At 40.9% G+C, this 12716-nt stretch overlaps 1 protein-coding gene across 4 annotated transcripts in view; it reads right to left on the bottom strand.

Moving 5' to 3' along the window:
- The window catches only part of dapk1 (death-associated protein kinase 1), a 77234-nt gene that overhangs the window by 46249 nt on the left and 18269 nt on the right, over window positions 1–12716 (bottom strand). For all 4 annotated transcript variants that reach the window (XM_069178124.1, XM_069178123.1, XM_069178126.1 and 1 more), the window contains exon 3: window positions 2772–2993. In XM_069178124.1, coding sequence (XP_069034225.1) covers window positions 2772–2993 — 222 coding nt within the window. The remainder of the gene's footprint in view (window positions 1–2771; window positions 2994–12716) is intronic.

Genomic DNA, 12716 nt, shown 5'->3' on the forward strand with positions numbered 1-12716 from the left:
ACCCCGAGCTGCAGATCAATGTGGTTTTCTTGGGTAATTATTAGATGTTAATTATAATGCGCGGGCAATATTATACGTCGGTGTCCCAACATTTCCACCTGCCGTTGGGCTCACAAGCAATCCAGTGCCACACCTTTCAAAAAATGAGGACATTTGCTTTGTGATGTTTACAAGTGAACAACTTTTTACCCCAGAGTCAAAAAACTTCATTTGCTTTGCCATTGTCTCTTAAACTACACACACACACACACACACACACACACACACACACACACGAGTAAACACAACACGTGCGATGTTGTCTGGTTCTGGTTCCAACTGTGACAGCGATATTTACTAAGAAGAAGTGTTCTCTAGACGAATGAATCCTGCTGCACTCTGTGCAGGACAGATGGCTGCATGGCCTTGTGTGGGCGAGTGGTTTGCTGATGTGAACGTTGTGAGCAGAGTGGCTCAGTTGGGTTACGGTTTGGGCAGGCAGAAGCAACAAAGGGGAGTTTTCAATTCAGAAAGATATCGCGATGAGATCCTAAGGGCCAATTTTGTGCCATTAATCCACCGGCACCGCCTCGTGATGCCGCACGGTAATGCACGGCCCCGTGATGGACAGAATTCCTGGAAACTGAAAACATCCCAGTTCTTGAATGGCCAGCACACTCACGAGACATGTCATCCACTGAGCGTGTTTGTGATCAGCGTGATATGCGTCGGCGTGTTCCAATTCCTGCCAATATTCAGCAACTTCACATAGCTATGGAAGAGGAGTGGATCAGCAATCCACAGGACACAATCAACAACCTCATCAACTTCATTCGAAGGAGCTGAGTGCATGAGGCACCAGATACCGACTGGATTTCTGCCTATTTTGCACAATTCCCAGCAAAAACAGGGAAACGATCTATGATCACATGTTTTCTATATAATCGTAGCAGAAACCCAATGAAGTCTCCCATTATATCATGGCAATGATTTGACAGGTTCTTCCCGTGCACTCTCCCGCTCTCTCTCCTGTGTGCCTGCACGTCTTGTTCCTAACGAGGAGAAACAAAAATCACCGGACAGCTTTTTGGTTACAACTCTGGTTACAACATCCGACTAATGATGAGAGAAACTCGATGTAGAAAGATCGGGCTGGCACGAGCAGGACAGACAGTGCGTCGCAGCCGTATGAACAGACACGATGAGGAACTGTCACAGAATTGTCCACCTCGCCTCACCGTCGCTGCTCTCACTACGGGCAGATGGACGTCCGGGGCTACTGAAGTGACCGAACCTTCATGAAGGACACACAAGTGAGCATCTATCTAAAGCTTTAATGTTGATGACCTTTATGTCTTTAATGTGGCCACTTAGATTTAAAAATAAAAAAGCTGCTATTTGTTTGTACTAATTTGAAAACGTATTTATTCTTTGAACAAAATATTTGACAGTGAAGAATGCTTTTGTTCCTCAGGTTCTTAGCCAGGCAAACAGTAAATGAGGAGCATGTTAAAATGGTCAATGCCTTCCCAACAGACTTCAACAAAAACGTACTGAACTGAACCGAAAACCACGAGCTCAAACCTGCGAAATGAAGCAAACTGTAAATTTTGTGAACCGTATGTTAGAAGTTAACAGAATGTTTACTCCGATTTTTCTATAAAAGTATATAAAATAAAAAGCTGAGTTATTTGTAGCCACAGTTTACTACATCCCACACACTGCACTGTAAGCCTGAACCTGTTGTGTGTTTGGTATTTCTTCCTTGCAACTCTATCGTATGTGATCATTAGTCAGGAATGTTGTCAGATAGCTGCGGCTCTGAACATGACACTCATTACAACCGGCTGTCAGGTGACCTAGTAATGGAGGTGTTATCTGCTTCTCGACTCATTTGCCCTGAAGAAGTCAGCATAGCTGGACTTCTTGTAACAAAAACAGTTGTAACAAAAACATCACTAATCTGAGTGCTTGGAGTTGCATGTAGGTTCGTAAAACTGGTCGAACTGGTGCTCGGTGGAAAAAGAGTGTCACGTGACACCTCCAACAGGTTACAACTACAGTCAGTTTGTAATCCATCTACTTCCAACGCTGGTTACTAAGATGTATCATCGTCTGAGTAATACTTTAAAAGTAGAAATTTTTGTTTAAAAAAGTCAAGTGTTTGCTTTTTCTACATGAAGCAGTCATGAGATGTACTATTAATCCTGTGAAAACAGTTGAATATATTTTTTAGATTTTAATGGAGTTTTACAGAGTTTGTTGATAGCATCAGGATTGACTTTGTTTACATCTTTTTTTTTTTTTTTAAATCTGGCTCTAATGAATCCATCAACTGCATGAATGTACAATACAATAATACAACTCAGTCACATAATCCCTGGAGGAACCATCCACTTCCAAATTTCCAAGTCTGTCTTTTGAAACAAGCCGTATAACGGAGACACACTACAGCAGCATGCAGGGAGAAGTTCAAGTATTGTTTTCTTTCACGGTACAAGGAATCAAACTAAGCCCTACTTCTTAACTTCCAGGCCATTTCTGACGTCTCCATGGTTACCCCCTAAAAAATACAGGTCCATCTAGTCTGGAATCAAACTGGGGGCTCACTGCTGACAGATGTTGCGCCCGTGTGTTTGGGGTCGAGTGCTTCGGGCATATACCCAGTTTACCTTGATTCAATATGGTCAAATTAGGATTTCTTATTGTGGAGGAAAACACATCTGTTAGTTTGGGGGAATACAGAAGAAGAAGAAGAAGAAGAAGAAGAAGAAGAAAACAAAGCCACTCACAGCTCCAGAATCAGGATGACCTCAGCCTTGTTCTCAAAGACTTCGTTCAGCGTGATGATGTTTGGGTGCTGGATCTCCTTCAGGATGTTCACCTCACGCTCGATGTCCTCCCTCGTCACCCCTCGTCGACTCGACTTGCTGCGCCGCTTCTTGATGAATTTGGCGGCGTACTCCACACCGGTGCTCCTGTGTCGACATCTTCTGACCACAGCGAACTGGCCGCTGTCAACAGCAGAAGAGAAGTTGCTTTTAGCCTCGAGACATTAACAGTGAATCAGACAATCTGCCAATATGCAACTTTAAAGCTCACGTATAACAAGTTATATCTCATTTGACTAATTCAGGAAAATAAAAGAGGTGAGACTGAACAGTCAGAGCAACCTGTTCCTCTCCGTTTCCAGTATTTATGCAACACAAGCCAAAATGGCCACAGACTGTAACTTCGTGTTTAGACTGCAGATATGAGAGCAATACTTATTTGGTTATCAAACAAGCAGGGAAGCATAAAAGTGTATTTGCTCAAAATATCAAACGATTCCTTCAACACTTTAAAGTTAAATTCCTCACAAGGTGATTCTCTCCGCTTAAAGTATTTAAAAAGCATAATCAATTTCTTAATGATAAACTTTAAAGTTTAAGAAAATGTAACAATGTTTGCAAACAAATATGCAAATAAGAACATACAATACATAGAAACCACAATTTGATGATCAATAATAGAAGAAAAATACAAACGGACAGAATGAACAATGGACAATAAACAGATAGAGTGAACTAATCAATGTGCTGCGAGTTGATCCCACAGGAATCAGCAATGTTCAACAACTGAATAACCGCAGTACACGTATCAGTTTCAATGTGGTAAACACTGATATCTGAGCCAAAAGGAGTGGGCGGGATTAACACTGTTGATCAGAAACAGCTTTAAATAAGAGATGGCTGATGAATCATGGCCGACTCCCTGGAAACAGAAACAGCAGTGGATGCTGAACCGAGACACCGGTACATATTCAGACCCGAATCAGGCCACATCATGTTTCAGACTTAACAACATCAAAACTCTGTCATACGAGTTACATATAGAAAATGATTAATCCACCTATTTTATACATCTCACACCTTATTTCCTCTTTTGATGCTTAAACATGTCTCTCCTGTACAGGCAGAAAAGCGAACCAAGTGAAACCATATCTGCTGTAGAAAATAAAAAAGTATTTGCGCATCCCTGCAGGGTACAAAAACTCACCTCCCTTCACCTTCAGCAAGCCCTCATAACAAGTGTGACAGCAGTATGTAATGTATAGCAGAGCAGAGCAGCTCAGTGTCAGCAGAACACTGATGACAATCACAACTCAGCACAACATCAACAAAGTTGAAAAACATCCAAGTCGTGTTCCTCCACCGCAAACACTCAACGGTACACTTTTAGAAAGCAGCACAGGGCTTTCCTACTTCCATTATTCACGATGATAAAGTTACCTAATATTAAGGCCGTTTTCCAACGGTAACGTTTGATTGGTGCCGTTCTAGTCAACACTTAATATTCAATGAGACGCTCCGCGGCTCGTATCAGCAGCGTCCCAGAAGCAGCTCGGTGCTCCGCCAATCTATTTTGACATATTAAGAAAAAAGATGATTGCATCGACCTTAACAGAGCAGATCAGCCGGGCAGGAAGTCACACAGAGGAAAGAAAAGAGCAACTGGTCGGGTAGCAATAAATACAGATCGTGTCTAATTGTGACCATAATGATTTGGATCCACATGAAAAACGTTTTATAATTTGAAGAACTTATGAGCTCGTTCACCTACCAAGGTGTTGTTTCCCTGCAGGTCCCTCTATATTTTACAGTTTTAAAAACGATCCTAGTCAAGTGGAATAACAAAATCCGTGTGTACCGCCCGACTGCTAAAGAACACATATAAGCACGGTCACTGTTTAGGCAATACGAATGTGGTGAGTTTTGCATGACCTTTTCATGTGACAAATTAGTCTTTGTATGAACAACACCGGCGCTCTTATGGAAATTCCGCCATTATGTTGCCATGCAGCCGCGTTGTGGTTGAATGCTGCTATCTGACTGGATAACGCTGACTCCACCGGCGCTCGACCAAAACACTGCCAGAAAACCACTTGGGGAAGCAAGGACACTTGGCTGAGGGCTGTTGACGCCTCCGCCCACCGTGCCTCCTCACGGCCCTTGCAATCATGAAGCACTTAGTGTACCAACACCCACAGAGGGAGGAAGAGAACAAGGGAGTAGGGGGTGAGAGAAAGAAGAGTGAGAGAAAATGAGAGAAAGTGTCACATTCTGTCTAATTTTTTTTTGTAGAGGTCCACTGCCAGATTTTCATGCAGACTTACAACAGAGAAGCGATCTGGCAAGAGCTTCTCCTGCCGTGGCCAAAAAACATAAAAATGGCCACAATAAAGCGAGAGCCCTGCACTGTCATCCGACTGCCATAGAACTGCCAAGACAGTTGTCAGGAAGCAGTTTAGTAATTTAGCTATATGTCTCCCTCTCTATCCTCACCCTGCAATCTATCTCCCAGTGTTTGAGCTGTAAATGCAGGATGCAGCCTACAATGGTAGCACCTGTAGAGGAGCTCTAAAGGGGCAATATGTAAAAATAGAGTTTGTCTGAGAGGCTCACGCAGTGATTTCAAAATGTTGTAGCTGGTTTTGTCTTCTGCAAAATGGATAAGCTTGTTTGATGGTGTTTCATATTCATTTAACATTTCACTAAAGTTGATCTGTTTATAAAAGGACGGCACTGCCATGAGTGAATCCAATCTCTTCAGTGGAATGAATGAATTTGATCAGGAATCACGCTTTAATAAATGTTAATGTGACCAAGCTGAGCAGGATGAAGCTTGAAGACTTGCTAAAACACAAATATCAGCTATGAACAATAGGAAAACTCAACAAACTAAACAGCCAGCCAACAATAGCAAACATCACTTTCAAACATTTGTTACACAGTCAAACAGATGTTTTCCAAAACACTTCTTTTTTTTATTATAAAACTATGACCAACCACATTAAACTGACAGGAAGGATTGTGATTCTGGCCAGAGTTAAATTGTTTGATGAGAAATTGAACTGTGAAAGGAAAGACGACTCTTTAAGGAAGTGACTCGTCCTGCAGCTGAGCCAGAGGCACCGAGCAGACAATGTGAAGAGGAAGAGAGAGCAGAGGAAGAGGTCTTTCTCATTCTTCTGGCCTCACCCTCACCAGAGGGCTGTTGTTCCCAGTGTGTGCATGTAATGTACACATATGTATTACATGTAATGTAATACATGCACACACAACTTCACAGTATGTGGCCTGAACACCTGTTACACAGATGCCTGTCAGGATGAAGCGACGATAAACTGACGACTTGTCTTTGGATGTTTTCATACTTTAAAAGGACAGCTGACAAAAGCCATCTTTTATGAAAATGCTTATGTTTGGCCGACACGTTCAAAAAGTGTTGTTTACCTTGCAACATTAAGTTTGCCAAAAATAAAATGTTTCTCTTTATACACCCACTCACTAAAAAGCATCCCGGTGACGTGGTAACCACAGAAACTGGAAGAGCAGGAAGGCCATAATATGTTGGCATCTGATGACAACCACAATTGATAACTGCAACAAATCAGAACCTCAATGTAAGCAAGCAGCCATCAGCACATCCTTCTCAAACTTCCCAGTGCTGAAAGTTCATGCAGAGGAAAAGTGTAAAGTGTGAATTTGTGGGAACTGGTGTGAAAGTCTTGTTAAGAATGAAAAGAGAAAAACACAAGTGATTTCCTGTTCTTGATTAAACACCATCTGTGTGGTTTGATTAATAAAGCGAAAAAATGTCCACTTGTGGGATTAATAAAGTATCGATCGATCGATCGATCATCTATCTATCTATCTATCTATCTATCTATCTATCTATCTATCTATCTATCTATCTATCTATCTATCTATCTATCTATCTATCTATCTATCTATCTATCTATCTATCTATCTATCTATCTATCTATCTATCTATCTATCTATCTATCTATCTATCTATCTATCTATCTATCTATCTATCTATCTATCTATCTATCTATCTATCAATCATCTTGAAGACATCCTGTGAGTCTTTGGAACTTACTGCTGATTTTCTCATTTCTCATTTACTTCTCCAGTCAGTGCAGCACCCTTCAATCCTTACAACGGTTTGATTTTCTGCTTTTTGATCTACACCAGTGACAAAGAACATTTTTTTTTTTTTTTTTTTTTAATAAGTCCAACTTACAAATAGATACAAACTGAAAGGTTCTCTGCATATAGAAATCTGAGTGATACATTGTAAGTTTTCTTATGGTGCCTGATAGTTGAATAGATAAATGAAACCTCATGCATACAAATTCAAGCCAATTAACCCAAGCTGCCCCGCCCCCATATTCACTCACAGGATGCACTGAAATATAACTCTATCTCGATATCACTGAAGTTCTTATGGTTTAATAAAAGTCGTACACGTCATCTATTCAATGACCATATGGACTATAACTTCTAGTGCATGAATGCCATTCAGTAAACAAAAATGTTTCCTGAACTTGATACTTCAGGAATAATCATTTTAAACAACAACCTCAAATTAGTGATTAAAGGAGAAAAGCAAACCTGGTAGTGGTTATTGGGGCTCACTGGGGAAGTTATATGACTTTATTAGATGGATTATTATGTTCAAGCACCTGTGAGGTGTCAGGTTGAGCTCTAACAAACACCTGCAGTAAAGCGTAACAGTGGCCCTGGATGATCGCTTCATGATGGGAGGAAGCTGAATAGAAGCAACATCTCCTCTCGGGTTGGGTAACACGCAGGGCAGATTCAGATTCAGACTCAGACTCAGCAAAGCACCGCGATTACAAATTTAGCCACAGTCATTATGTTACAACATTTAGACAAGGGTGGGAAGCTTTGGTGGGAAAAGAATTCATGATTTCCTCTGCCAGCCACGACCAACATGAATCTGTCCAGGAACAACATTTCTTTCCAATCTCTGCAGCAAAAATAATTCATAGGCTGCATGTGACCTTTCTAATTGTGTGATTATATACAAAAAGACAAAGGTGCGTTGAAGAGTTGACAGTGTTGAACAATGATGTTGTTGAAATGTTTGAATATGCAGATTCTTCTCTTTACTGAGCAACAGACACTGAACATTCAAAATAGTTATAATACAGCAATCGAAGCAGAAGATCTTGAATTCTGAATGATGGAACAATATTTAAATTAAAGTATTAAAATGAGCAGTTTAATATCATCATAATTGGATATAATTTGATCAGAAATAATGCTCCTCAGTGTTGCAGAAATTAAACTAAGTCCAAAAACTAAAAGGCCTGAATAAATATACATTTGTTTACCTTTTTTTTTTTTTTTTTTTTTTTTTTTTTTTTATCATAATGAACAATCTTCCAGATATCAATAAAACATGGAACAGGTTTCCATCACCATTATCAAATTTAAGCACGTAAACTATGCTGAAAGGAAACAACAGCATAGCTAAAAGGTGCACAATAAAACCAATTAGCGAAGCCTGTGGGAATTAAAACTTCTGTTTGTTCCAAAGCTCTCCCAATGTACGCAGATAGAGAGGTGAAAGTGAGCCCACCCTTCGTTAACAACACCAGCTGCACACACATACAAACAAGGGGAAAATGGCAGCGGTTCAACTGAGCTCTCCTCCCTTGGTGAGGTAGTGGAGGGAAACCAAAACCAAATGCGGCCTGAAAATCAAACGCACATCCCCTGGTAGAGTGTCTGTCTCTCAGAGCTGAGACTCAGCTCTTAAAATCTATAAGAGCTAAGAGCAAAGTTACCAGGAGCATGTGGTGGATTCCCCCTGTAAGATAGACCCCTTATGTTTACTTACTAGCAGAGGCTAGCAGGGAAATCCCTGTCATCCTCCCGGGATGTGCAGGGAGAGCACTGACTCGCACGAATGCTGCTGAATAAGCGCAGAGATGGGGCAGAAATAATGAGCAGGAGAAAAACCCTTCCTGGGAATCACTGACAAACAGACGCAGCGAGGCGGTTTTTCAAGAGCACCTCTCCCCCTCAACCCTCTGCAGATAGTCTGCAGGATCAAATTGCTGAGTTCCCTTTGTTGTGCTTGAAGCGCAGACAAGGCTTCCCACTTTTGGCCTACTTGTTTCTCTAAAGCGACTGGAGGGGAGGGGATGGCAGGAAAGGAGAAGACATGTTTGTTTGTGTCTATCAAGGCTGCCTGGGTGTGTGACAATGCCGTGCAGAGCCTTGCGTTACTTAATACGGGGTGTTTATCCGTGGAAAGAGACCGCGGCGGCTAACAGATTTATTGCTGCGTGCTTCTCTTCACCCTAGATACAGCTGGTCCATACGGGAGTGACGGTTCAGCCCTCCAAATCCAAAGATACCTCAGCTTTACTATACGCAGTCCTGCCTGTTGAATATAAACACATGGAAGCGCAGATGCATATACAAACACTACTTTAGCTGCTTCTTAAAACTGACCTGCTTTGAGTCAGTTTACATGCAAACAACCAGAACACGAACACAACAAATTGGATTTTATGTCAGCTGAACTGTTGCTTCAAAGCTTCTCGCTGTAGAGAGGCTTTTATTACAGCCTACAGAGGCCTATAGAAAACTGTTCACGCGGCAGATATCAAATCAAACAAGTCCTTCTTACTAAATAGCTTTAACTTTGTACACTGGCAGCGGCTAAATGAATTGAACGTAGAGCTGAAACATTCAGTCGAATAAACAATGAATCAATAACAAATAATTCATCAATATTTCAATAAACAATTATAATTGTTTACATTGTTTTTCAAGTGCAAAACCCCCCCAAAAGAAGAGGATCTGCTGCTTGTATTTTCCATATGGGTAAACAGAAAATCTTTAGGTTTTGATTTGTTAGTCAGACAACGCGATCCTTTTGAAGATGTGTCCATGAGATTTAGGAAATTCTGATGGGCATTTCACTGTTTTCTGACATAATATATACAAAACTGTTTATCAATCGAGAAAATAATTGACAAAAGCTGCAAACTAAATCCTGTTTTCTGTGGGGGTTGAAATTAAAGATCTCAGTATTGGAAGCTTTAACATGGCACAAAGGGGGGTAAGAGCGGATTGAAGGGTGCAAAATAAGCAACAAAGAGAAAGCTTTAAAGTGGACTTGTGATAGTACAGAGCCTTACGGACCGACCGCTGGACACTCGTGAGCTGTCAAATCACTGCAGCCTCGCATGGCTGATCTTAGTTAGAGGTTGCTGCTCAGACTGGGAGTCTGGCCTTGTCAAGATGAGGCAGCACTGGAATGAACAATGTTCAGTGGTAATGAGCAGCAGCAAGGCCTTGTGAACAAAATTCAGTGAAGTGGGAGTGGGCAGGGAGTGTATTTGATGGTAACAAGCACACAACACAGCAACAACGTTGCCAGTGGGTAACATTCAGTGGCTAAAACTGTCTGGGTAAAACAAGCGGCAGCAGATATTTCACAACTGTATATTACTTCTACTGTATATTTCTATTCTTATCACTTATGTTATCTGTAAGGGGTTTTACATTTGAAACTAAACAGCAGCAGTCAAAAGGGCAAGCAGCTGGAGCTCTTCAACAGGATGTTTAACTGCTGATACGCGATTTCAACATGAAAGACCGTGAATGAGAAAAAGGAGAAGAACCTGGTGGTTTACTTGCCAACAGAAGAGGCGTTCAATGGTGATTTAATGGACAAGAAAAAAGAGAAATGCAAAGACTAAACAGAAATATCATGATTCACTGCAGTAACAGTGAATTATTTAGTACTGGGATGTTTAGATCAAGGGTTTGTTGTCATCACAACAAAATCAAGAATACTTAAGGGATATTTGTTGTCATTACAAAGAAATCAAGACAAGTGACATCACCGAAGTGGTCTCAATTTTGATTTGATTTTGTTTACAGACCTGATGACTAAATGTCAGGATATGTCATCTTATGCTGCAGTGATTTTGGCCATGCTTTTATTTAAAATGTTTCTTTCTTTTAAGTTCTCTACTTCTCTCATTATGGAGGAAAGATTGCTCTAATGAAAATATTTCTGCTTGTTTCATATGATGGTTTTCTCAAAGTTAACTTTTATAGTTGTTATCGTCACCTCACGTTAACACTAAACAGGTATTGATTATTGCACCTTCAAGTAGGCAGGAGTAAGTAATCGATGACACCTTTAGGGTTAATTTTGGTCGCTATCAAATCCTGGAAATGTGACATAATTAATATCTTAATTACATCTACATCTCTAGACGCAGTAATATATCCATTCCGGGGACTACAAACACAAGTAATACCACCAGATGAAAAGATTACTGATGCCAAGTTTAGACAAAAAGACCACTGACAAACTTTGAATTTTAAGGGGAGCCGGGCCTGTCAGATCCAGATTTATGGTCAAATTCACGAGTCGGTGCAGTTTTGTAGTTGACACTATTTAATGAACCGAAGTGTGTGAAATATGCATTCCTTATTTAAACGTGACTCAAGATTTTTTTTTGTTTTCATACGTAGACACCGGTTTGTGTTGGAAAGGCAGCTTCCTCGGTGAGAATGAGGTGATAACAAGCTCAGCCTGAAGTTCAAGTTGTCAACGCAGGATGTCTGGCACAGCTTCGGCTGACAGCAGCTGAAGATGACACGCACATGCGCGTGCGCACGCACGCGCGCACGCACGCACGCACGCACACACATAAATACATGCCCAGAAAATCTGTATGTGCCTGACTGGATAGTTGATTTCCCAGCTGGCTTTTGGATCTCAGAGGGAAGTAGAAATCTCCTTGATATCTTTATGCATCTGCATCCCGGATAAGGAAATGCAGAAAATAAACCTGGTGTTGTAACAATCAAAGTCTAATTTCCAGCTGGAAAATGTATGACCAAGCTTTGTCCAAGACCCGACTTCCTATTGTCTGGACAGCATTAGATACTCATAAATGAGAAATTCCGACCTGCCCTGAAAAGGAAAGCATGATACTCAACCTCTTAATCTTTGGCCTCAATCCTGCCATAATCCATCTGTACACACACAACCGTATCCTGCAATGTATATCATGACATGTTGAGCTCACCACCCCCACACCATGCGGTATCCTACATACTGTATGGAGATAAAATAATAGCCCGTTCTTGCAACAGATCATCAGCGTGCTGCAACACATTAAACACCGTTTCCGTGAGAGAATATCTATCAAACACTTCCCCCGACAGCATGTCAGTTCAAAACACTAAACCTGAGCTTGGAGTAGGTTTACAGCAGCTGCCAGGCCACAACAACACAACAGGGATGTTTTCAAAGAAATAAAGATGATGGCACCTACATCACCACACAACTGTCATTTCATGAATTAGAGCTGACTGCTGGCTCACAGTATAGTAGTAGTACAACTACAACAACAACAACAACAACAACTAATGAGCAGCTGATAGGCAAATCCTGCCTAAAAGTTCATCATTTTAATCATCAGATTTCATATCTTCAATAAATTCTCAACATAAGTTGGACAGCGGGCTGTTCGCAGGGCAGACAGAAGACATGAGCCTAAGGTTGTGACATCACAAGCGTTCAAAAGTCTTGTCCAGACAACACAGTTTTTCAATAAGTGACATAAAGGTTCAGAGAGCCCAACCTTACAACTTCGGTTTGCTTATTCAGTCAAACCAACAGTCCAAAACTCAAACCATTGAATTTTCAATATGAAACAGAAAAGCAGAACATTTTTAGGGCAGGAGTCCAAAAGTGTTTTTCATTGTTGCTCAATATATGGCCTAAACCAAGTACACTTGGCAACGTATTGTATGTCAATTCACTTATTGTTTAAGCACTAATAAGGGCCAAATAATTACACAAGAACAAAATGACTACTTGTTAAACATAAAATATAGGCTGAA

The sequence above is a fragment of the Embiotoca jacksoni genome, unplaced genomic scaffold (genome assembly GCF_022577435.1).
Source record: "Embiotoca jacksoni isolate LCO1_2020_lvr unplaced genomic scaffold, fEmbJac1.0.p SCAF_8, whole genome shotgun sequence".
In the NCBI taxonomy this organism is placed as follows: Eukaryota; Metazoa; Chordata; class Actinopteri; family Embiotocidae; genus Embiotoca; species Embiotoca jacksoni.